The following is a 25,000-nucleotide window of genomic DNA, read 5'->3' on the forward strand; positions in this document are numbered from 1 at the left end:
GGAAGGAAGGAAGGAAGGAAGGAAGGAAGCAAAGAAAAAAAGAAAAAAAGAAAGAAAGAAGAAGGAAGGAAGGAAGAATGAAAAGGATTACTTGGAACTTGTTCGAGTCGGTTGAAATATTTCCATTGGTATGAGAGAACCAAACGTAACCGAAAATCTTGCTTGGCAATGGTGTTGAGAGGTTGACTTTAGGTCGGAGAGGTTGGGTGAGGTGTTAGGGATGAGGTAAAGAGGGATAAGGTGGTGCGAAGAAGTACGAAGGATGCTGCGAGAAAGAAAGAAAGAAAGAAAGAGAGAGAGAGAGAAAGAGAGATAGAAAGAGAGGACGTAATCTTCAAAGAACGAAAACGGTCTCCCTCGTATTTGCTCGGCTGATTCATAGGCGCGAGGCGCGTCTGTCTCTTCTTCTAACACACCAAGACCGCGGACCTATCAATAGCCCCTCATGTACACTCGACAGAGGGACTGTCATTCCACCCAACTCTAAAAATAGAGTTCGCGCGTTCGTCCATAAGCTCTTCCTGCGACTATACCCACGGACAACATTTCCCTTCTCTCTCTCTCTCTCTCTCTCTCTTTCATTCTCTCATTCCTCTTCTCTGGTCATTTTCTATCTTTCTAGCTTAACACGCCCACATACGGACACAGACAATCATTTACCTACGTACGTACGTATTTTTACGCAGCCACGCACACAAGCTTCTCTTAAAATTCATTTAAGTATAGTAAGTTTTATTTGTCTCACGTTTTAATCGTGACGAATCGAATCGAAACTCGGAACGTGGCTCTGGCCGTTTCTATGTGTCACAGAGGGAGGGTAGAAGGAGGGGGAAAAAAAAGTAGAAACTAAAGTAAGGCTACTGATAGTCAAGGACACCTTATAAGAAGATTGGTAGAATTGAACTCTATTAAAAACGGTCGAGACCAACATAGGATCCAACAACGATCGACTGCGAACGACGAGACGTTGGACTTGGGATCGATCCATCGATCGATCGGTCGATCAAATTTATGCAAACGCACACACGTGTACGCACATGAGAGATAAAGAAAGAAAGAGAGAGAGAGAGAGAGAGAGAGAGAGAGAGAGAGAGAGAGAGAGAGAGAGAGAGAGTGAAAATCGAATTAGACGCATCCTTTTCTTTTGACTTTTTTTTTTTTTAATCGCAAACCTCGAAATATTATGTTATAGTTGATATAATCGAATGATATGTTTACCAAAGAAATTATCTTTCAAGATTATAGAGTTTCTAGATGTTTAATGAGAACGGAAAGGACGATTAAGATACTAAACACTAAGATTATTCAAGTAGGCGCTTGAGAATCGACTCCAAAGAGTGGTTATATACGTCTGTATATGTGTGTACGTAACTGATAGATAACTTTATTGACTGGTCACATTACCATACGGTAGCTGCTATATATATATACCTGTACTGTCGGCTTCCGACGTACCGCAATGCCAATAGTACTGCTCTTACTAAAGTATAGCGTGTTAAATGTTTCATTATTTCTAATTACTGATGCTTTCATTAACGCAAACGTGTTTTCATCTTCTTTTTCTTTCTTCCTTTCTTTCTTTTTTCATTCTCTCTTTCTTTCTTTTTTTTCTTTTTTTTTTTTTTTGAATGATAACCACGACGACGACGACGACGACGACGACGACGACGACGTTGATGAACGATCGGTATACACACACACACACACACAAGCAAATAAAGTACAAATATTCTCTTATCTATAATCCTTCGTTATTAATCTACATTTCCGTTCGTAATCGGTGTGATTGTTATTTGTTCGTTGTTATTATTTTCAATAAACTCCGGCGTGGTCTGGAGAATGAATGAAAGGAGTAAAATCGAAAGAGGAGGAGGATATATTGCGTAGGAGGAGGAAGAGGAGGGATAAAGTCGGAGTCCTCTCTGAGTATAATGGAGACGAGTATTTTAATAGGCTGCCGATATACTAACAGGAGGATATTCTGCCGTGGGCAGATTTTCATATCTGGGCTTGCATCGAGAGCTGCTCGCTCGCTCGACTTTCTCGAAAGTAACTTGGGCGCGCGCGTTTATGTATGTATGTATATATATATATGTGTGTAATATATGTATATATATATATGTATATATATGTTTGTGTGTACACGTGTGGGTGTGGGTGAGGATTAAATCCTTCTTTCGAGATATCTTTCGAGTGTCGTCGTAAACGACAGAACGCTCGCGTCCTCGTTTGTTTCAACACGTACTAATAATATAAATCGATGATCGTTTGGAAAAAAAATGGAAAAGAAAGAAAATACTACTACTACTATTACTATTACTATTATTATTATTATTATTATTATTATTATTATTATTATTATTATTACAATAAAAAGAGCGACGTAAAAATGAGTAAAATTATATTTATGTTAAGTTAATCCGTATAAAAAGAATAATTGGCCAGTGTTAAAAAATAAAGTCGGATTCTCAAGGGTAGGCTCGTGCGCTCGTACAATTACTTTTTTCTACTCTGTAGGCTCATCAGGTAGCATTTCATTAGCATTTACTGATTATTTAGTGCCTTTTAACCGTGGTCCTTCCCTCTCTCAACCATACTCTCTCTCTCTTTTTTTCTCTCTATCGTTTGTTCCTGTCTTTAGTTGGTGGTAACGTTTAAACTACGACAACAGCAGGTACTTTTCAAGTCAGTAATGAAATTCTGAACGACGAGAGAGAGAGAGAGAGAGAGAGAGAGAATACGTGGGTAGAAATACTCTTTGGTGTGTAGACGAAACACTGATGATGACGCTATTGTCTCACCGTATATGGAACGCAAAACGGTCTGCTGTCGTCGGCAAACGTTCGGAATGTAAATGAATATCATTACATATCTCAAGTAAGCGAAAATTCGAACGACAGTTTCATCGAAAGCGGGTTAATGCCGATTCCGAAAAATATATACCTATATTATGCATATGTGCGTGCGTGTGCGTGCATATATATATATTTTTTTTTGTTTTGAAAAAAGGAAACCGTAGAAGGTGAAACGATGACCGAAGAGGATTATAAACGCGCTTCTAAAACGTTTTCTCACACGCGGTTTCTCATATACATAAATACATAGATATCTTACATATGCATGTTAACTACGTATGTATATGTGTTAAACCAAAGATCGGCGTATACGTTAAACAGAAACGCTTGCGGACGCCAGTCTGTCTCGGGACCAGGAATGGGATTAGAAAGCACGTCAACTTCTCCGTAGGTCACGTCACCCAGATTCGAGATATCGTCGTCTCTTATGTTTACGGCATCTGGATATATCTACGGACTTTTCTTTTTTTCTTTTTCCTTTTTTCCTTCCTTTCTTTCTTTCTTTCTTTCTTTCTTTTTTTCTTTCTTTCTTTTCTTCTTTCAGTTAAGATAAGAATCAACTTTTAAACGGAGAAGAACGTACGGTATCGATCGTTGATAAAAGATTTGATAAAATATATAATATATATATATATATATATATATATATACACATACACTGATTATGACTAACTGATAATATTATCAATAAGATTAAACTATAACGAGTTAACCTAATTAAAAATGATATCTATAATATCGACAATTTCTAAACGATCCTGGACCAAAGAGGATGTTTTTGAAAGAGCCTGTACTATACGGGCTGTTTAACGTTCACGTATGTACATACTACACGCACACACATATAGACACACGTATATACGTATGTACATACACTTGGACCTTCTTGTGTGTTCCTTTGGAGTTGTGTCGGGTCGGTCTCTTACATAGAAATGTAATGTTGAACGCACGGACCCGGCCTCGTCCGTAGGGCGAGTCTCTCGAGACATGAGAGGGGTCAAAGGTCGAACGGACGAAGAAAAACGCACGCAAACGTAAGCGAGGGATATATAGCGTTGCTTGTACACGCGCGAAATAGCTCTTACGTACATACCGATATTACTATATTCATATACGTACATTCATACATTCATACATACCTACATACGTACATATATATATATAATATATATATATATATATATATATATATATGTAGTATGCAGCATAAGAATCGTGGCATACACAGTGGCACACCCACTTTAATACGTACCGGAATGCATTCGCATTTGATGCAGTACATAACCCCAAATGGTGGTCCCAAATCCGCGAACCAGGTAGAACCCAACTCTCGAATCTGCTTTCCAAAGGTGCATTCTGTAACAGAGAGAATAGGAAACGAAAAAAAAAAAAAAGAAAAAAAATTGTAAAAAAAAAAAAGAAAAGAAATATAAATATATATAAAAGGAAGAAAAGATTATATCGCGCGTGCTTTTTCGTTAGAACGATACATGGAATATAAGATTATACGTATCGTATATATACATTATATATAAACGAAGATATAAAACTCGCGTCATCCTTTGAGAGAGTACGCGCTGTATATATATTCCTTTCTAGTGACGCAATATTAGCGAAACTAAAGCATAACGTAATCGCGAATTCTTAAATTTAAATTATAACGTAATCGTTATCTACGATTCCTTCCTTAGCTCTCATCTTTAACCCCTTCTCTCTCTCTCTCTCTCTCTCTCTTTTGCACAGTTTAAAGAATATTATTCATCATCGATATTCGTGTATTATATCTCGAATATGCATCTCGCGTTTCATTTCGATAAATCAAACTAAGCGCACATGTTCTTCTTACGATCGACGAATACCGATTACCATGTAATACCGTGAACACGTGTACGCTTTTCTATTATTCGTCGTCGACTCTTTACGATTCGATTTGCACGTGACTAACAACGCAACTTTTGTCGATGAGAAACGAACGAACGAACGAACGAACGAACAAACAAAAATAAAATAAAAGAAAATAAAAGAAAATAGAATTGGTGTGGAAGGGGATGATGGATAGACGGGTGGATGATATTCGTGAGGAATACAAGTCGACGATGGAAGACGAAAGAGAAACGAAAGAAGTCAAGAAGAACAAAATAGATAGATAAATAGATAGATAAATAGATAGAGAGAAAAAAAAGAAAGAAAGAGAAAGAGAAAGAGAGAGAGAGAGAGAGAGAGAAGGTGGCAGACGGAAAAAGAGTGGAAGAGCCTGCTTGGCCGACACTCTCTGGTGCGACAAGGCCGTCGTCTCCTTTAAAAATGACGACTACAGTCTCACACCTTCTTCTTCTTCTTCTTCTTCTTCTTCTTCATCATCATCTTCTTCCGCCAAAAAAAAAGAAAGAGAAAGAGAGAAAAAAATAAACAAGAAAAAGAAAGATAAAAAGTAAGATGAAAAAGATGTGGAAAGCAAGTCCCTAACACATGTCTCTCTCTCTCTCTCTCTCTCTCTCTCTCTCTCTCTCTCTCTCTTTTTCTCTCTCTCAGTCTCTCTTTTTCTTTTTCTTTCCTCTCCCACGTAAAAATAAATCGTACGAAGATGGGCTCTCCTTTCCAGAAATAAAGATTCTCGCGTTTAAAGTAACTTATTTAGAATTTCACAATACATATTATTCAAACTGAATCTTCTTCTTATTTCTTATATAAATATAATTATGTATACGAGTAAGAATAAGAGTTGAGTTCGGTAATGGGGATGAAGGATGAGGATTGAAGATAGTAGAGAATGGGGGTGTGATAAACGTTACGTAATTGTTTTCGAGAACGTGACTGCATCACGGTAGAAACTGATCGTTCGAAGCTGACAATAAATGGTACGACACGTGTTTGTGAATTTGTTTAGCACGACGTCGACGTTGGTGATAGGAGGGGGTAAGTGGATGTAAAAAAAAAAGTGATGGTAAAAATTCTTCTCTCTCTCTCTCTCTCTCTCTCTCTTTCTCTTCCACTCTAATTTCTCTATCTTTCTCTATCTCGTAAATATTTCAACCCTGTTGAATTAGAGAAGCTTTCAAAAACAAGTCAAACTTTTCACTTCGCGATAAGATCCTCCGATGGTGCGTCGCGACGCTTACGAGTCTAAAGGAATATAAGAGAGAGAGAGAGAGAGAGAGAGAGAGAGAGAGAGAGAGAGAGAGAGAGAGAGAGAGAGAAAGAGAGAATGTAAGCGTCTAGAAAGACGAAGGAGAGAGAGAGAGAAAGAGAGAGACAGCGAGGCTCGTTGCACGAGGTCGTTGCACCGTCCGTGCTAAGTCGTTCTAAGCGCGGACTCGGTTCTAAGCAACTCAGGAGCATGAGAGGAGAGCCTCGACACGCCACCGTATCGCAAATATGCGAGTCGAGTTGAGTCGAGTCGTGCAGACTCTCTCGTTCTATCTTTTTTTTTTGTCTTTCTGTCTCTCGCTCTCTTTCTCTTTCACTCTATTATTCTCCATTATTTTTTTCTTCTCCTTACGTTTACCCCCAAGCAACAGCCGTAGAAAATCGTAAAAGAGAGTGAATGGAAGAGAAAGAGAGAGAAAAGATTTATATGTCGTCTTTTGTAAAAAGAAAAAAAAAAAAAAAGAAAGAAAAAAAGAAAATAAATGAATAAGAACGAATGACTAAAGTTCGAAAGTATAATCCTTTCTCTTATCAATTCACTCGTTATCACAACGTTTTTGGAATTGATTCGTTCGGGCTCGATTTATTATTGTTCGTCGATATATTATTGACGTAAAGGACATTATTAAAAAATTGAGAAATATATATATATATATATATGTGTGTGTGTATGTGTAATATGGCGATAGTTCGGATTCAGGATTCTTCAGGTCCTTTCTAAGAGTTTCACTGTGAATTCCAGGAAGACGTTTCGCCGTTCTTCTAGCAAAGCACTATTCTCAGATAGTGCGAGCGGGTTTCAAGAGGGGCTGCTACGACCGAGGGGCTGCTATGAATGTTCACACCATGGGTTCGATGAACTTTGTTAGAATCTAACAGGAGAACTCGGGGAATATTATTTCGGTTAGAAAAGCTCTCTCTCTCTCTCTCTCTCTCTCTCTCTCTCTCTCTCTCTCTCTCTCTCTCTCTCTTTCTCTCTTACACAAATACATACACTAACGTCGTCGTCGTCGTCGTCGTCGTCGATACGTGGAAAGCTTTAGAGTTTAGTCGACTATTAATTAGAAAATTAAAAAATATACTCTTAGAATATTTAAATCGTTTCCAAACGGATTTAAAATTACCGAAAAGAAAATGAGCAACTTTCTACGATTTCGTTCTGATAAATAATTTCTTCGTCGAAGAGGAGAAGAAAATGTGAATGAAAAAAAAGAAAAAAAAGGAAGTGAAAGATACGAAATGTAGAAACACGTGTTACTTCCGCTTACGAGTATTAAAACCCACCACCGTTTCCTTCGTACGTTCGTTTCGAATTTCAGATGGGTCCTTCGAACCCTTGCAAAAATTGTATCATAAACGAGACGAAAAGAGAAAGAAAGAGAAAGAGAAAGGGAGAGAGAGAGAGAGAGAGAGAGAGAGAGAGAGAGAGAGAGAGAGAGAGAGAGAGAACGAATATAAAATGTCTTGAAAATCTGGGATAAAGTTAAAGATAGCTACCGAATTTCTTTCTTTCTTTCTTTCTTTCTTTCTTTCTTTCTCTCTCTCTCTCTCTTTCTTCCATTCTTTCATTCTTTCTTTTTCTTTCTTTCTTTTTTTTTTGCTCACCTCGGCACAGATGTTCGTGGAAGATCTATAAGGTCAATCTATATGGTAGCGAGAGACATGACGCAAAACGTTCCTTACGTAAACACACAGAGAACGTACGGAGTGTAAAAAAAAAAAAAAAAATCAGCTGGAGCGCATACTTAGACACATATATACATTATACATAATATATACATATATATATATATATATATATATATATGTATCTACGTATCCTTAGCACATACATATACACACATTATAAACATATATGAATTTATAATATTATTCAAAATCGATATTTATCCGAATTTAACGACATATATATATATATATGTATATATTTAACTGCCCTCGAAAATCTTCGTTCGCTTAAGTAACAATAATAATTTATAGGATTAAAACAAAAACAAAAAAAAACAAAAAAAAAAAAAGAAAAGAAAAAAAAGAAAAGATCTTCCTTCGCGCAGCTTAGAATGGGGAGAGTTGTGGGGTGGGCCGAGGGGGAATGGGGAGGCAGATGCTTATATTTGTTTCTGGCAGACGAACAAGTTTACTTGGGTCAAAAGATAAATTTTATCGAAGGAGATAAATGTTGTCTATAAATATTCATGCCAGGAGGGAAATCATCTTGAAATGACGAGATGAATGATCGCCGAGTAGAAACGCAAGCGTGTAGGAGTATAATATCTTCGATGACGATGACTGGACTTGTACGACGACGAAGACGACGAAGACGACGAAGACGACGAAGACGATGAGGACGACGATGATGACGATGACGCGGTGCATCGACCGAACATTCTGTGAAAGATTAAACATAAAGAGAGAGAGAGAGAGAGAGAGAGAGACAGTAACAGAGAAAAGAAAAAAAAAAAAGAAAAAATAAGAACACAAAAAAATGACTCGACGAGAAGACTTTCATTTTTCTGGACGCAACACGCCAACAGAGATAAGCTCGTAAGATTCTCTCTCTCTCTCTCTCTCTCTCTCTCTCTCTCTCTCTCTATCTTTCTCCGTCTCTTTCTTACTCACGTATTCGAGTGCTAGCAGGTACGACCGGCTCGTCCTCGTGGTTTATAGATAGCCGAGACATGCAGAGAGAAAAGAGAGAGAGAGAGAGAGAGAGAGAGAGAGAGAAAGAGAGAGAGAGAGAGATGTACGACAACGTCGAAGAAGTCGCGAGGAAAGTCGCCTACGTGTCTGCCCACTTACAGCCTCTCATCGTCTTCGTCGTCTTCGTCGTCTTCGTCGATTTAAAGAGAAAAATACTGTCGAAAAAGATTCGAGCCACACGGGCTGTCCAAGAACGACCTTATCCACTGAACGAACTGGCGCCTCTATCTCCTTCGACGTTTTAAACGAAGTTGCATAAGAACGAGAGAGAGAGGAAGAATAAACACCTGCTGTTGCTGCCGTAATTCTCTCTCGCTCTTTCTTTCTTTTCCTATCATCGCCTAATAACTCGTTAAACGATAAAAAGCTTTTATTGAAACTTTGTAAAACTTTATAAATGTTCTGATCTTCTTTAATCCTTCTTTTTCAAAAAAAAACAAAAAAATAAAGAAAAGGACACGTGCCCTAATCATACTCGACATACCTACCCACGTAGGTACTCTGAGAACAGAAAAAGAGAGAGAGAGAGAGAGAGAGATACGGTCTGTTCGTATGTATGTATGTATCTATTTATGTATGGGTGTGTATCACCGAGCCGGCCAATCTGAAAGAGCAGACGAGAAAAAATAGCGTCCGACGTTGGAGACGAGGTCCGAGAGTCGAGCCACACGAAGCTCGTTCGAGACGAGTTGCACAGCTCGCACTTGCATCGGCCACTTCGATACTCCTCCTCCTCCTCCTCCTTTTCCTCCTTCTTCACCTCCTACTCCTACTCCTACTTCTTCTCCTTTTCCACCTTTTTTTCACTCCCTTTTTTTCGGTTTACTTTTTACTTTCTTCTCCTTCTCCTTCTTCTTCGTCGTTCGAACGTCGTCAAACGTCGTCGTACCCTTATCCAGAGAAAGAGAGAAACTTCTTTTACATCATCCGTCTATGACGTGTATGTTGCTAATAAACCAAGTAGTTTTACAACTTCGATCCAATCGGTGATTTCGATAACGAAGAAGGAGAGATTAGAAAGGCGAACATAACGGAAGGTAGGTACTAATTATCGTTGAAAATAGCCTGATGTGGTACCGAACCGGACAGATCCTGTGCCTCATAAAACCATAGATGGAGATTGCTATGATAGAATTTAGCTCTGTTATATACTCAACAAATATATATGTATGTATGTATGTATGTATGTATGTATGTACCTATGTATACCACTCTTGAAATGCATGCAGCAGCGAACGTGTTGCAGGTTGACACACTCGCCTAATGTTTTATTGCGAGTCCGATAACAATGTCGCTTTGTTCCCTCCCTCTCTCTTTCTCTCTCTCTCTGTCTATCTGTCTGTCTCTCTGTCTGTCTCTCTATCTCTCTCTCTCTCTCTTTTGCACTCACTCGACACTCACAAGACGCGGTATAACTAAAGCGGCACTGGCGGTGTCTGTTTAGGACCGGTATTTTCTACTTGGCCGAAATAAATTTAACTGTCGCCTTTAAAGTCCCGCAAAAAAAAGGAAAAGAAAAGAAAAAAGAAAAAAAAAACAGAAGAGACAGAGAAAATAAAGAAATCGTCCTTTTCGTCTTGTATAACAAGCCTTCCGTAACCAATTCCCGAAATAAATGAGAATATATTGAATCGAAAAAAGGAAAAAAGAAAAAGAAAGTAGATATACATCCATCGAATACGACTATCGTTATAGTCCTCGATTAATAACTTTCATGAAGTGGATCGTCGAAGAATATCATCATCCTCTTTTCAACTTCATATCCCTAATCTTAAAAAAAATATTCTATAAATTCTATTAACAAAAAATAAAAAGAAAGAAAAGAAGAAAGAAAGAAAAAAGATCGAAGAAGGAGAAGAGAGAGAGAAGAAGTCGTGGAAGAAGAAGAAAAAAAAGAAGAAAAAAGAAAGAAAAAACGGATATAAAAAAAGAGCCATCACTATATCGGATGCCGTCTACAACAAGGAGGTCACAAAGTCCTTGATACACCCTTAATCAGCCACGGTAGAAGAACTGGATGGTAAAGAAAAGAAATATCGCTGTGCTACTAGTCTTGTACGGGCGCCAATCGATACCCTTCTACGTTTTCAAGTGTTTCTACTTGTAAGTACGATGTATATATATATATATATATATATATATACATATATATATATATGTATGTACAGTATAGTATATATGTACATAAATATAACGAGGAAATTGCGTATCGATCGGTGACAAGGTGGTAACCGTTCTCGATTTCGAACTCGATAAAGATCTCGATTATAATCGATTAACGATTCTTGATACCATTCAGGGATGATAAAATTCGATCTATTAATTATTATCTTGAAATAGAATAACCGATCTAAGGTGACAAAGGAGGGGAGGTTGATTTATGGGAAAATGGAAGTGTGTCGATCTAGCGGAGAGAAAGTGTATTAACGTATGTATAAGGAAACAATAAGTAACGGAAAAGGAAGAAAGTGTTATAGAAGTAGAAGAAGTAGAAGAAGAAAAAGAGAAGGAGGAGGAGGAGGAGGTGGGGGAGGAGGAGGTGAAGAACAGAAGAGAGGAAAAAAAAAAGAAATCGTGGCCGTTCACTGTCGTCGAGACGGCAACCAGCGATGCAATGCCGAGTGGCGAGTGCTATATATAGGCGGCCCTGAGTGTGCAAAAATCACCCTACAAAAATCTGGATCAAGGGGCCATTCACTAAGCATGCCAAGTACCGTGGTACGTCTGGTCTACCCTGTGGATCAGGATACCCTAGTCCTCCCTCACCTCCTCCTCCTTCTTCTTCTCCTTCTCCTCCTTCTTTTCCACTTCTTCTTCTTCTTCTTCTTCTTCTTCTTCTTCTTCGTCATCTCGTTGTCATCCTAGCCCTCGTCGTTTGTCAAACAACCACTCGAAGGACGAACCATATAAACGTAATTAACCGTATAAACCATAGAAACCTCGAGCGATGTGGTTAGCTAACTATCCAAAAGTTTCGAATTGGATTAAGAAATTCAAAGTACTTTGTTTTTTGTTCTCTGTTATAAACTGGGAAAAATTGATATAGATCGTCGTTGATCGATAAACGTTTGGAATGTATTTGTAAATTTTCGTACGTAATGAAAAAGGTAATTAGAAACTTGACTAAGATGTTATTATGAATTTATTGTAGGATTATTCAAATACGAATAGGTTTTTAAATAATATTATACGATCTTCGAGGAGCAATCGGTTAACAACGAAGATGACCGATTTCCGAAGGTTGGTCGAAGGTAGTAAACTCTCATGAGAATATAATCTTCTTTGATACATGAGCCACGGATGAAAATCACAGTGCATGAAATTGCCATGAATTACGAATGATAGCGGTCAGTCACAGACGGAGTCTAATATCTCTTCTCAAGTTCATCGACTGGTAAGCTTTGTCGATATCGTTACAAGGTTGTACCTTTCCCTACTTTTTTACAACTTAAAATCAACTGCGATCGTATTTTTCTATGAAGAAAAAAAAAAGAAGAAGAAGAGAGGAGACAAAAAAAAAATACTTTTGCCCGGTGCCAACAATGTTTCCTCTCTCTATCGATCACGATCAAGTACGATCTTTGAATAATAAGTTACTTAGCTTCGTCATCATTCGGTGACTTAGCGATGATATCGATCAGCATGAACCAACCAACGTCTATCATGAGAAAACTTGGAGTATATATTTGCACGTGGAACACGTCATAGTCAGATCCTTGCTACCGATACTCTCTTCTTGGCTACGAGCCTGGCTGAATAAGGAGGAGAAGAAGAAGAAGAAAATGATGATGATGATGATGATGAAGAAGAAGAAGAAGAAGAAGAAGAAGAAGAAGAAGAAGAAGAAGAAGGAGAAGAAAATCAAAGTAAAAAAAGAAAAGCAAAAAAAAACAGCAGAAGAAGAAGAAGAAGAAGAAGAAGAAGAAGAGTCACGGTTGAAGAGCAAACGGCCGAAAGAGAAGAGAAGCCTCACGGTTCTCTTCTGCCACTCGCAGAATGCGTTCCTCGGTTTCAGAGAGTCGTTTGTCCCGTGTATTTCGGGCTGTACGGGCCAGTGCACTACCCCTACTACTTGGGCTGGTACATCTTACGTGGTGTACCTTTCGGATAATATAACAGAAGTAAGAGAGTTCCGCCGATTCTCGTTCCTCGTTCAGATAAAAAGAATCACATTAGAAATTAACACGAATCAATATCAGCTTGTCATTTTGAAAGGATGAGAACGAGTGGATCTTCATTCTCATTGGAATGAATTCTATTCGTTAAAAAGATCGACGACATTTATCATTTAATATTAATTGGACGGTATGTATTATCCTCTCGTAAAACTTTGATAATTTATTCGAAATAGAAAAACTTGTACTGAACCATAAAAAATATGATATCAACAGAATTCTCAACATGTATGTAAGTTATGGAACAATGGCTGAAGAAGAAATCGTATGGCGTACCTCAATATCTTTAAATCGCGATGGTTATACCACCACGTCATAATCATTTTCATTCCTCTTTCTTGGGAATAATTCTTAGAGAGATAGATATATATATATATATATACATAAAGAAAGAGATAGAGATAGAGATCACGCGATCATCATAATCATCATCATCAGCATCAGCAGTAACAGCAACAACAGCATCATCAGTATCATCGTCACGAACTCGTACGATTTTCTTAAGGAAATCCTGAAAGAAGAGACTCCCTGGTAGATCTCGTTCTTACAAATGCTTATAAATCGGGGGCGCCGACTCGGAGAGAGATTCCTTGTAATTTCGTACTTGTTGTAAACCTCTCCATCTCTCTCTCTCTTTCTCTTTCTCTCTTTATCTTTCTCATACTGTCAGAGGTCTTGGAGAGTACGGGGTCGTCAGTCATCGAGCTTTAAAGGCAACGTTAATACTCTAGCTCTTTCCTCGCTCTTGCATCTGCCCGGCTGCCCGTGTTAAATAACTCGAATGATCGCGAAGGATTTAGCCGTCACGCGTTCCGCTCTTTATAGCAAGACCGACACGATACGGTGCGGTGTTATGCGGTATGGTGGTGCGGTGCGGCAAAGTGGTCTACTGCGGTGCACAGTATCGTGCGTGTAAACATACGCGCATGCGCACAGAATGCATCCACGCTAAACGTAAAAAGTCGGAAAAAAGTCTCTGTCTCTGTCTCTCTTTCGTTGTTCCATTAAATCTAAACGAAACCGAGGAAACTGATGTGCGTATAAATTAATTCGATAAACAATATATCGAATGAATTTTTGTTATCTTTTTTTAATAACATTTCGATCTTTCTTTACGAGTCTTTCCATAGTGAATCAAAGAAAAGCTTCGATATAATATACATACATATACATATATATATATATGTGTCTGTGTGTGTGCGTACGCGTGTCTGTGTATATGTAAGTACGTACGTGGTATGGTAAAAGGAGAGTTGGAATAAACATTTGTCCTGAAACTACATGTCCATACATTATAACCTAAGCGCGACATATTCGCGACATATTCCATCGTGTACGCCTACGTGATGTCATGCCCGCGTCAGAAATGCCGACCTTGCGGCTGTGGCTTTAAGTCAGTGCACGCGTAATGCGATGCATTCATATTGGCCAAGCCTTTCGACCGATCCCTGCTTGCTCGCTTACTCGCTTACTCGCTTACTCGCTTACTCGCTTGCTTCGAGCTCGAACTGATAAGCATTGGTTACGATGAGCAAGCTGCCTTCTCGTAAGCTTATGATACCTACCTAAGGAATGAACGTATACATACATATATATATGTATGTATGTATGTATGTATGTATGTATGTATGTATGTATAAGCAAGTATAATAATAGAGGAACCCTCAACAATGAATGAGACTTTCTATCTGCATACAACCAAGTCCGTAATTCTTTTTTTTTTTTTTCTACATAAAAACGTTCATCATCGCAATTTTGTATTCCGATGAACGGGGAGGGAAAAAAAAGAAAAAAAAAGAAAAGAAGAAGGATCGTCTGTGCGTCTTTTGTCAACTCGAAATCTTTACGTTACGGAACGACCAGAAGAATTCCTTCGTTGCATTAAGTGTGTTGCGAGAAAAAAGGAAAAAAAAAAGAGTAAAAAAGAGAACAAACGCAGAGGCGAGTCACGTTACCGAGTCGGCGCGACGCTCGTCCGTGCCGTCGTCGTCGTCGTCGTCGTCGTCGTCGTCGTCGTCGTCGTCGTCGTCGTCGTCGTCGTCGTCGTCGTCGTCGTCGTCGTCGTCGTCGTCGTCGTCGTCGTCAACGTTCGTATCTTTACACTGGTGTGCACTGCAGCCGAATGTTCCGTATTCAAGGTCGATTCAAAACGATCGGAGCAAACGTGCATTATAAATTCGATTTTACACAAACACGAAGATGAATTTCTCTGTTCTCTATCTCTATCTTTTTGTTTCTTCGAACGAACGAGAAATGATTTCATTATGGTGAATGAATAACGGGATCCCTTGTTTTACATCTTTTCGTTTTGTTTGATTTTTTGTTTGGATGTAATGCAAGTCACGCGCATAAAGAAATTGCGGAAGTAGGAAATCGTAGAATTTATATAATATATATATATATATATATCTTATAATACAATGGACATGCAATCTTTCGTATGTGTCCGGAAATGATAAATATACAAAAAGAAAAAAGAAGAAAAAAAAAAAAAAAGAAAAAAATATAATTGGGTTAATGCCAGGAAGATTGAAAGTCTTGACTTTATATAACATATCGGGGAACGCCATTTTCCGTCAAATTTAATTTAAAAGTTAATGAAATAGTTTCGTATCTTTTTACTTTTTTATTTTCCTTCCGGCGGCACGCGTCGTCTAATATTATCCACGTGTTTACAAACGAATCTACTGTTGTTACATATATATATATATATATATATATATATATATATATATATACTCTTAGAAAAATATTTCTTCGAACAAGGAAAAGAACAAGAAGGCGTTGTAGTTTTCCTTTGAGGAGAGAACGAGTTCAACGGTGTGAAGATGGACGCCGTGGAAAGAGACAATAATGAATAATACATGTCCGCGAGCCATTGGAAGAGAACCTCCGTTGGAATTAATCGGACCGGACGAACGAACGAACGAACGAACGAACGAACGAACGAACGAACGAACGAACGATCGAACGAATGAACGAACGAACGATCGATCGATCGATCGATCGATTCGGATCGATCGCTACCAAGAATAAGGAAAAGACCGCGAACGATTGGATCCAAGGTTGCTTCAATCGAGATCGTTCAACCGATATTCCATTTCTTTGAAGACGTTTACGTGTATGATTATACTTAAATTAATCTAACGAAATATATGTGATATTAATTATCAGCTTTCGTAGTAAATCTTCTATTTTTTTTTATCCTCTTTTTCTTTTTTTTTAATTCAAAATCAAATTCTTCTCATTAGAAGAAACGCGTCGTATAAAGTATTTTTTTTTTTTTTTTTTTTTTTTTTTTTTTTTTTCATATACATTACTTTGTTAATAGAAGCAGCAGCAATCGACGCCACGACAAATTCCATACGATCCAAGAACAAGATTCTTGACCATGGATTAACCATGTTACGAGGAATTCCTTTAAGTAAAGCTAATTACTGAACGCATTACTCAAGCTTCCGAGTAAATCTATTTAACCATGATACTTGTTATCTCTGTCCTTCTTTCTCTCTGTTTCTCTCTCTCTCTCTCTCTCTTTCTCGTCTGGGACATATGGTGGACGGAGAAGAATCCCTAAGCCGAGACTTAGATCGTGATTTAGATTATAGTTGTATATTTAGTTTTCTATATCTATTCTTTGTTTGTCCGTTGTCCGATATATCCTTGAATATTCTTCTTAGCTTTCTCATTCGCGGTTATTATCGTTGAATTGTGAATGACATATAGGTATATATACATATATATATATGTGTGTGTATGTGTGTGTGTGTACGAGGAAATAAAAGGAAGGATTGTCGATTATTACGTGATATATACGTAAACGTTTACGAAATATTCCTTTTTGTTACGTGAGAATATCTAGTATTTGAGTTTGACTCGGTTGAGTTAATCTGTGTGAAACTACAAAGACCACACTTTTTTTTTTCTTTATATATATATATATACACTTACACACACACACACACACACACACACACACACACACACACACACACACACACACACATATATATTTGACGAACGAGAAATATAAACGATAAAACTAGCCACTCGTTTCGCGTTTTGTAATTTTATGGAATTCTTTCGACTGTGAATTCGATTAAGTTAGATATTTTCTTTGTCGCCCGAGAAAATGTATGAGTGAAAAAGAGAGAGAGAAAGAGAGAGAGAGAGAGAGAGAGAGAGAGAGAGAGAGAGAGAAAGAGAAAAAGAGAGTTTGATCTTTGTTCATGAAAATCAATTAAGCTTAACGTTCGTTTAAAGCTTATCGCGCAATAATGTCAAGCCCGTGCACTTAATGATAGAAAAAGAAAGAAAGAAAGAAAGAAAGAAAAAAAGAAAGAAAAAGGAGAAGAAGAGGACACAACCCAGTATGACGTAGACACAGTGTATTAATATTCGATAAGAACGCAATAACGATACACCGGGCAATAGGTCGATAGGTTTTTCATAATGATTATATCCCGATGTTTCTTTATATTCGTTACAGTTGACGCACGATAGTCGCGTCCACGTCGTTAGACGTTATTTCTAATCGTTAATCTTTATTAATTAGAAAATTTCCTTGATAAATATTTCATTCCTACGTATATTATACGTATATATATATATTATCGCGATTTGATAGCAAGTAGTACAACGGATACAATTTTTTAACAAAAATTTCATTATTATAAACGATATCTAACGATATCGAGCTGGATCCTTTCACCATTTTCTTTTCTTTTACGTTTATCGATCATTATCGATCATCAAGTCGAAAAATATAAAAACGAAGTGTCCAATGAAAATGATATAGCTCGATCGACCGATTCGAAACTCTAGTAGCTAAAAATAGCTTATTTTTTCAGTAAGGATGATGAGAGTGGATATAATAAAAAGAATGAGAAAAAAAGAGAAGAAGAAGATTAAACTGGAAACGTATCAACGATTTAACTCGAGACAGTGTCCATTGTAATTCGATGCATGTGCAAGAGGCTGAGATAGACAGAGAAAGAGAGAGAGAGAGAGAGAGAGAGAGAGAGAGAGACAGACAGAAAAAAAAAGAGAGAGAGAAAAAGAAAAGAAAAGGAGAATAGAGGGACGTAGAAAAAATAGTTCACACGATAAAACAACACACAATGTTGTCGAACGATTTAAAAAAAAAAAAAAAAAAGAAAGAAAATGTTGAAAAAAAAAGAAGAAGCCCTACTTCACCCTCTCCTTTTATTTTCCCTTTCCTTTTTCAAAGAGTAGACACGGCTTATTCCTAATTTATCATTTGCAACGCAAGCTCATCAATTTATCTTGATACCAATTGGAGTAATCACAGTAATCAGGGCTCGTGTTTGTAAGTATAACGTCTGGTAATTGCAACAAGTAGTAGAAGGTCGCTTTATGCTACCTTGTGGTGTATCGTCCCACTGTGGTCGTGTCCTATCTGGTCGCGATCTACTTTGCTCCGGTAATTGCACTCGAAGATTGAAGATCCGACTTGAAGAAGAGAAGAAAAGAAAGGAAAAGAAAAGAAAAGGAAAGGAAAGGAAAGGAAAGGAAAGGAAAGGAAAGGAAAGAGAAAAGAGAAGATAGAGAAGATAGAAGAGAGGAGAAAAGAGAAGGGAAAAAGAGAAAAGATTTACGGTGTCCAAGTGGCGTTTAATAGTTTGCAACCCCGTAAAATTACGCAAGTAGAAATACCACATTGGCGCCTAAGATAGAATACTTGGTTTTTATCATGGTTAACAGAAACGATGATAAGAAGAAAAAGAAAAAGAAGAAGAAGAGGAAGAAGTAGAAAAAAATGTCGACGAGTTTTATGCATCATGGTTGCCTTTAAAGAGAGAGAGAGAGAGAGAGAGAGAGAGAGAAGAGAATAGTTTCTCTCTCCGTCTCTGTTTCTCTTTCTCGTTCTCATCAGCCTAACGTTTCCCTAATAAAACTTGTTAGCGTGCCGTAAACGCTGAAAACGTCCAGACGAAGTACAAATACGTTCGACGACTAGCGGTAGCTTGCTTTAATCTCTCTCTCTCTCTCTCTTTCTTTCTTTCTTTTTATCTAAACAGAACCATACTCGTTCATTTCCTTGAACCTCTTTTTCCTTTCCTTTTCTTTTTATTTTTGTTTTTCTTTTTTTTTCTTTTTTTTTTTTTTTTTTAGAACGATCGAGAGCAGTGAAACTTGGTATTAAGAAAAACAGGACAAAAAAGAAAATTTGTAAAAGATCAGGGAGATCGAGAGTTAAATGACGCAATGATCAACGAAAACGTAGTATTATCATACTTGTTCACGTGTGTTCATTCATCCAAACTCAGTTATAAACCTTGAAGTAAAAAGAGAAAGAGAGAGAGAGAGAGAGAGAGAGAGAGAGAGAGAGAGAGAGAGAATAGAACCTTGATAAACCAGATCGAATAATATTTATAATCAGATCCAAATTCATTCATCGAATATATCTCTGAACTCTTCGAAGTCGGTTGTCGCGAAAAAGAAGAAAAAGAAGAGAAAGAATGAAAGAGAGAAAAAATGGCGTCTACGTTAATTAAAGTATCCAAGTAATATATGTACGTACGGGGTAAAAATTTTCGTCGATAAATTTTATTGATGAGAATACGTTGAAATATTCAATCGAATAATTCCGTTCTCCCTAAGGTCGGATTAATGCCCCTGTCGTATGACAAAACGAGCATATAGACGTCGAGAAAGAAAGTCCTTGCTTGCGTTCTTGCTAGATTTATGCCTTCGTACATAAACGTACTGGCAAAGAGAAAGAGAAAGAGAAAGAGAAAGAGAAAGAGAAAGAGAAAGAGAAAGAGAGAGAAGGTCTCTGAGAAGTCTGAGAGTCACACAGGCCGGGCAGCTGTCTCCTTCCACGATGTTCATTTAAATGCGCGATGCAAACGATCCGAGGTTTAAAAAAAAAAAAAGAAAGAAAAAGAAAAGAAAAGACAGGAAAAAAAAAGTCCTGAGAATTTCTGTGAGTTTCATTAAAAGTAAGAAACGCAAACAAATAAGTGGCTTCGTCATTTTAGAACGATGAAATTTTATAAACCCTCTGTCTCTCTCTCTCTCTCTCTCTTTTTCATCGCAATCATTTTCTCTCTTCGTCTGTCTCATTCTCTAATCGACTTGCAATCTTTTCTTTTTTTTCTCTCCTCCTTCTTTTTCATATTCGGAACGATCGTATCGAAATAAAAATCTATCGACTTATTAGCTCCGATTCCAAATCGTTAGCCACTTACTCTTAATATTATTCTTTTTTTTGCTTTTTCACTTCGTCGATGAACGATTTACGGATTAGAAGTGTGTTGCCATCGTAACTTTGTACCCAAGTACGATCGAAATACGTTCGATCGATGCCACACCTTTTACCGAGGTTCGGGAAGTAATAGAAATAGGCGAATTGCATCGTATATCCTGCCGTGCCCCATCCGGTTAAGAATGCTGTGGAACACCTAACGCGAAACCATTAATCTCGTGTTATCCCATCGTAACTTTGAGTGTCAACGAATTCCTTAATCGATATTCCTTAACCGCTTAACTAATGTTTTCAAAGGAGATAAGACGGATATGGTTAATAAGAAGAAGATGATGAAGATGAAGAAGATGAAGAAGATGAAGAAGATTCTTCTTTGGTTGAATGTATAAGGAGATGTAGAAAGGAGCCCATGGAACGAAGAAATTGCAGTTAAGGTGCTGAGTCGTTTTGTGTCTGCAGTCCGTCTAAATATATACACTGTGTCCTCTCTCTCTCTCTCTCTCTCTCTGTCTCTCTGTCTCTCTCAAGTCTTCAGAGAGAAGACCGAGGAGTTGCACTGCCTTTCGTTTGCACAGAGAAAGAGATACACAAACGTTGAGAGAGAGAGAGAGAGAGAGAGAGAGAGAGAGAGAGAGAGAATCATGCATACCGATTTTCACCTTCGATATCCTTTTTTTAAACTTCCGCTTCGAGATCACAAGTGTGATTCAGCTCGACTATTATACACCGGAGCGTTAGACGTACGAAGAAAAATATAAAAGAAAAAAAAAAAAAAGAAAGAAAATAAAGGAAGAACAGAAAACAAATAAAAAAGAAAAGAAAAGAGAGAGAGAGAGAGAGAGAAAAGAATTGGATCGTTCGAGACAGTTCGCGTGACTTATGGCACGAAAATAAAAATCTATTCGTATAAACGGAAGAAGAGAATATATCTACGACGCGGATATTTGTTGCATTAGTTTTCTTTTGATTTCTTTTTCTTTCGTTCTTCTTCCTTCTCTTTTTTTTCCTCGACGACGAAGATATACGTATATCGCGTTCGCTTTCAGATGCAAAGTGGACGATTTTCTTTCGATTTCTTTTTTGGATCGAAACCAAAAGATTGAAAAAAAAAAAAAAGAAAATAATAACGATGATGATGATGATGATGATGGTGATAATGCAGCATTGCAGCATCGTACAGAGAATATATTTTTACCGTTTTATAAATAATGACGCTACGTTCTCTAATCCTTTTTTTAAGTTCCTGAGAATATATTTTTATAAATAAACTCGCGACGGGTCTGTACACAAACCGTCAACCATCCAATCCAACCCCACCTGCCCCCTCCCCCTCCTTGTGGCAGACAAAGGAACGATAATCTAAAAATACTATTCGACGATTTAAAATTGTCCTTCTTTGCGTAGCACAGCATCGACAAGCTTTCTCGTGTTGAACGAACGTAACGCATTGCCAAACGCGAGCACGAGTTTCATTTTCCTTGCACCACGTGTCAGCGTGTTTGTACATCTTAGTAAATAGAATCACATGCAATAAATTATTTTATACGTACACACATACATATATATATATATATATACATAAATAAAATGTAAGAGAAATAACGCGAACGTTAACGAAACGAATAACATTATTATCGAAATGACAATGATTCGATATAGATCGAAATCGATCTTAAAAAGAACGAAAACAAAATTGTTAATCTATCGTATCATCAATTTGAAGGTTTACAAACCGGTTCTAAAGGATCCTTAAAAAGATCATTTAAAACTCGCAGAATATTTCTATAAATAAATTTCATATAGACGACGAGGACGAGGACGAGGACGAGGACGAGTTAGTCGTTAGAAGAGTATCATAACATCTAAGACTCAAAGTCTACTCGAAGTCAACGTGTTTTCTGAAAGTTACTCGGGAGAAAGGCGCCTGAGAGCTGTGATGATGATTTACCTATTTAAAAGACGGCATCGGCTTACTAAACTTCTTTAACGGACAACGGCCGCGTTGTATTCGTGGCTGCGGCCAATTAGCCGCGAATCTTGTTAAGAGGATCGCGAAACCAAGGAAAAGAGGAAGGAGAGAGAAAGAGAGAAAGAGAGAGAAACAAAGAAAGAAATAAAGAAATAAGAAGAGAGAAAGAAAAGACGTGAATAAGGTCCATTTACGTGGGTAGTCCTTAAAAGCAAGAATATTCAACTTGTTTATTACGAGCTAATCTCTAAAAAAAACATTTCCTTAAAACTACTCGACTTTATTCTCTTTCTCTTTCTGTATCATTTCCTCTCTCTCTCTCTCTCTCTCTTTATTTTCGTCGTGTAATATTCAGGTGAGCCTTACTACATTCAAGGATCTCTTACCGGTTGTTACATATCCGGGATGCTCGTGTGAGGTCGATACCTTGTGAGAGACATTAAGCCGAGTCGCAGGGAAACTCGACGACGTTTACCGTCGGCAAGCTGGTAATAAAGACTAATTGAGATTAGCACTGGCTTGGTAGATAGGTAGGTAGGTAGGTAGGTAGGTAGGTAGGTAGGTAGGTAGGTAAGTTGGTAGGTAAGTTGGTAGGTAGAGTATCCAAGTGTTAAGAAGGTGATCCTAAGTAGAAACTGTTGGATAGTAAGTTGATCGTCTTTGGTATTAAGCCGACATATTGAATTCTCTTTGTAAATGTGAGAAAACAACCTTCACAGTCTTTCCATTTCGAGATACTCTTACATCTCAAACGTTAAACATCTCTGATCTGATCGGAGACATGACCAATTTAGGTATTCCATTCTCTCTCTCTCTCTCTCTCTCTCTCTCTCTCTCTCTCTCTCTCTCTCTCTCTCTCTTTCTCTCTCTCTTTCTTTCTCTCTCTCTCTCTCTCTCTCTCTCTCTCCGGTGTTATTCTTTACGTTCCGTTTCTGTAAGTATAGCCAAAAAACGAGAGACAACTTATAAGGGTATCATCAGGGTCGACAGGTAGCCGTCGTGTACACTTACCCTGTTGACGGCCACCAGAAATCAATCAAGGTAGCTTCAGTAACACAGGTAAGCAGCTTAAGAACAGAACTATCTCTAACTAGCCGATTTATTATAACGTATCTTATGTTTTCTCTTCTATCAACTTTTCATAATTGTTATTATCATTATTATTATTATTAGCTTTTCGTATCTAATAATTCGCTTAAACACGAATTCCTTGTTAAATCGAACATCGAAAGAAACTTTCATTACTTTTTTCACAAATTTTGCAAAAACTCTGATATTTCTTGAAAACATTATAACAATGAACAAACGATGATCGATTATTTGCGAAGGAGAAAAAAAGAAAAAAAATGATGTATTTTAAAAAAAAGAAGGAAAGAAAAAAGAAAAAAGAAAAACAATTAAGATATTAATATCGGAACTCGTATATTTCTTTCGATCGTGAGAAAAGAGAACTATCTATCTAGACCGAAAGAAAAAGAAAAAAAGAAAAAGAAAAAAGTTTTTCTTCTAAACGAACAGAAAGAGATATATATATATATATATATATATATATATATATATATATATATATATAGAGAGAGAGAGAGAGAGAGAGAGAGAGAGAGAAAAGTCGCAAATTCATAAAGACGATACGAAGAGGCATTAACTCTAACCAAGATCTGGGTCATTTCGAGGTGTTTAAGCACCGGTACCTCTAAGTTACTTCCTGTCTCATTACTTCATTCACCACCGGTCGGTTGGTCGGTCGGTTGGTTTCGTGTCTCGTTTCTTATCCGCATAAAACGATTACGAAGATATTAGGATCGTACGAATTCATCCGCTAAGCTTTCCAAATCTCTAAGATGAGATGATTATGTTAAATAAGAAAATATAAATACCGAAGAAGAAGAAGACGAAGAAAAAGAACATAGAAATCTTTCGTAGATTCCAAAAGGGATCTAAAACATCATCCAGAGATCAGTACTCTCGACAAAGTAACTGACGTTTAAATTACACCGGTACAAGTAGTAGAATTTCGTGTAGGGGATCAACGCAACACCATACCCATTTCAAACTGATTTAGATTTACACGAGTCTCATATATACAAACAGAAAGAGAGAGAGAGAGAGAGAGAGAGGAACAGGGAGAGAAAGAGAGAGAGAGATAAAGAAAAGTAAAGGGAAAGAGACAGATAGACAGACAGACAGACAGACAAACAGATAGATAGATAGATAGATAGATAGATAGATAGATAGATAGATGGAAGGTTTGAAAGAGAGTGAGGACAGAGCAAATGCGAATGCACCGATGCATTCCCGCGTGTCATGCGACACCGACTCAAGGTTTACGATCGCTCCGTTTCCCGCCTTTTTCACGCGGTTCTCGTTACGTAAAAGCATCTCGAGTGTAGTCTCTCAACTCAAGAGAGAGATAGAAAGAGAGAGAGAGAGAGAGAGAGAGAGAGAGAGAGAGAGAGAGAGAGAGAGAGAGAGAGAGAGAGAGAGAGACGTTCTCGATATTTTCGAACGTTCTCAAGCTTTAAAAGGAAAGGTGAAAAGTAACGCCACTCTTGACGTTTATGTTGAAATCGAAATGAGAATTCGAGATATCGCAAGGAAGTCGATCGTTATATATTCGAAATTAATTCCTCTCTACCTCCCTCCCTCCCTCCCTCCCTTCCACCCACCTTCTCCCTTCCACTCCTTTCTTAGTAACCAACAATTCGTCGATCGCTCCGTTTAAATGGTAATTACAATTTAAGAAAAAAAAAAAAAAAAACAATTATTAATAATAATGATAATAATAATAATAATAATTACGATGATTATTACAGTAGTAAAATTGAAAAGAAAGATAAATAAAAAGACAGAGAGATAGAGAGAGAGAGAGAGAGAGAGATAGATAGATAGATAGATAGATAGATAGATAGATAGATAGATAGAT

General features: G+C 37.5%; 1 protein-coding gene across 8 annotated transcripts in view; it reads right to left on the reverse strand.

Annotated features, from left to right (window-relative positions):
• The window catches only part of LOC122637367 (dorsal-ventral patterning protein Sog), a 54,195-nt gene that overhangs the window by 14,091 nt on the left and 15,104 nt on the right, over positions 1–25,000 (reverse strand). For 7 of the 8 annotated variants that reach the window (XM_043829462.1, XM_043829458.1, XM_043829460.1 and 4 more), the window contains one exon: positions 4,108–4,211. The exons of the other annotated variant lie outside the window; for it this stretch is intronic. In XM_043829462.1, the coding sequence (XP_043685397.1) occupies positions 4,108–4,137 (30 nt within the window). In that variant the 5' untranslated portion in view covers positions 4,138–4,211. The remainder of the gene's footprint in view (positions 1–4,107; positions 4,212–25,000) is intronic. 8 annotated transcript variants of the gene reach the window in all.

Source organism: Vespula pensylvanica, chromosome 25 (assembly GCF_014466175.1).
Source record: "Vespula pensylvanica isolate Volc-1 chromosome 25, ASM1446617v1, whole genome shotgun sequence".
NCBI classification, from domain to species: domain Eukaryota; kingdom Metazoa; phylum Arthropoda; class Insecta; order Hymenoptera; family Vespidae; genus Vespula; species Vespula pensylvanica.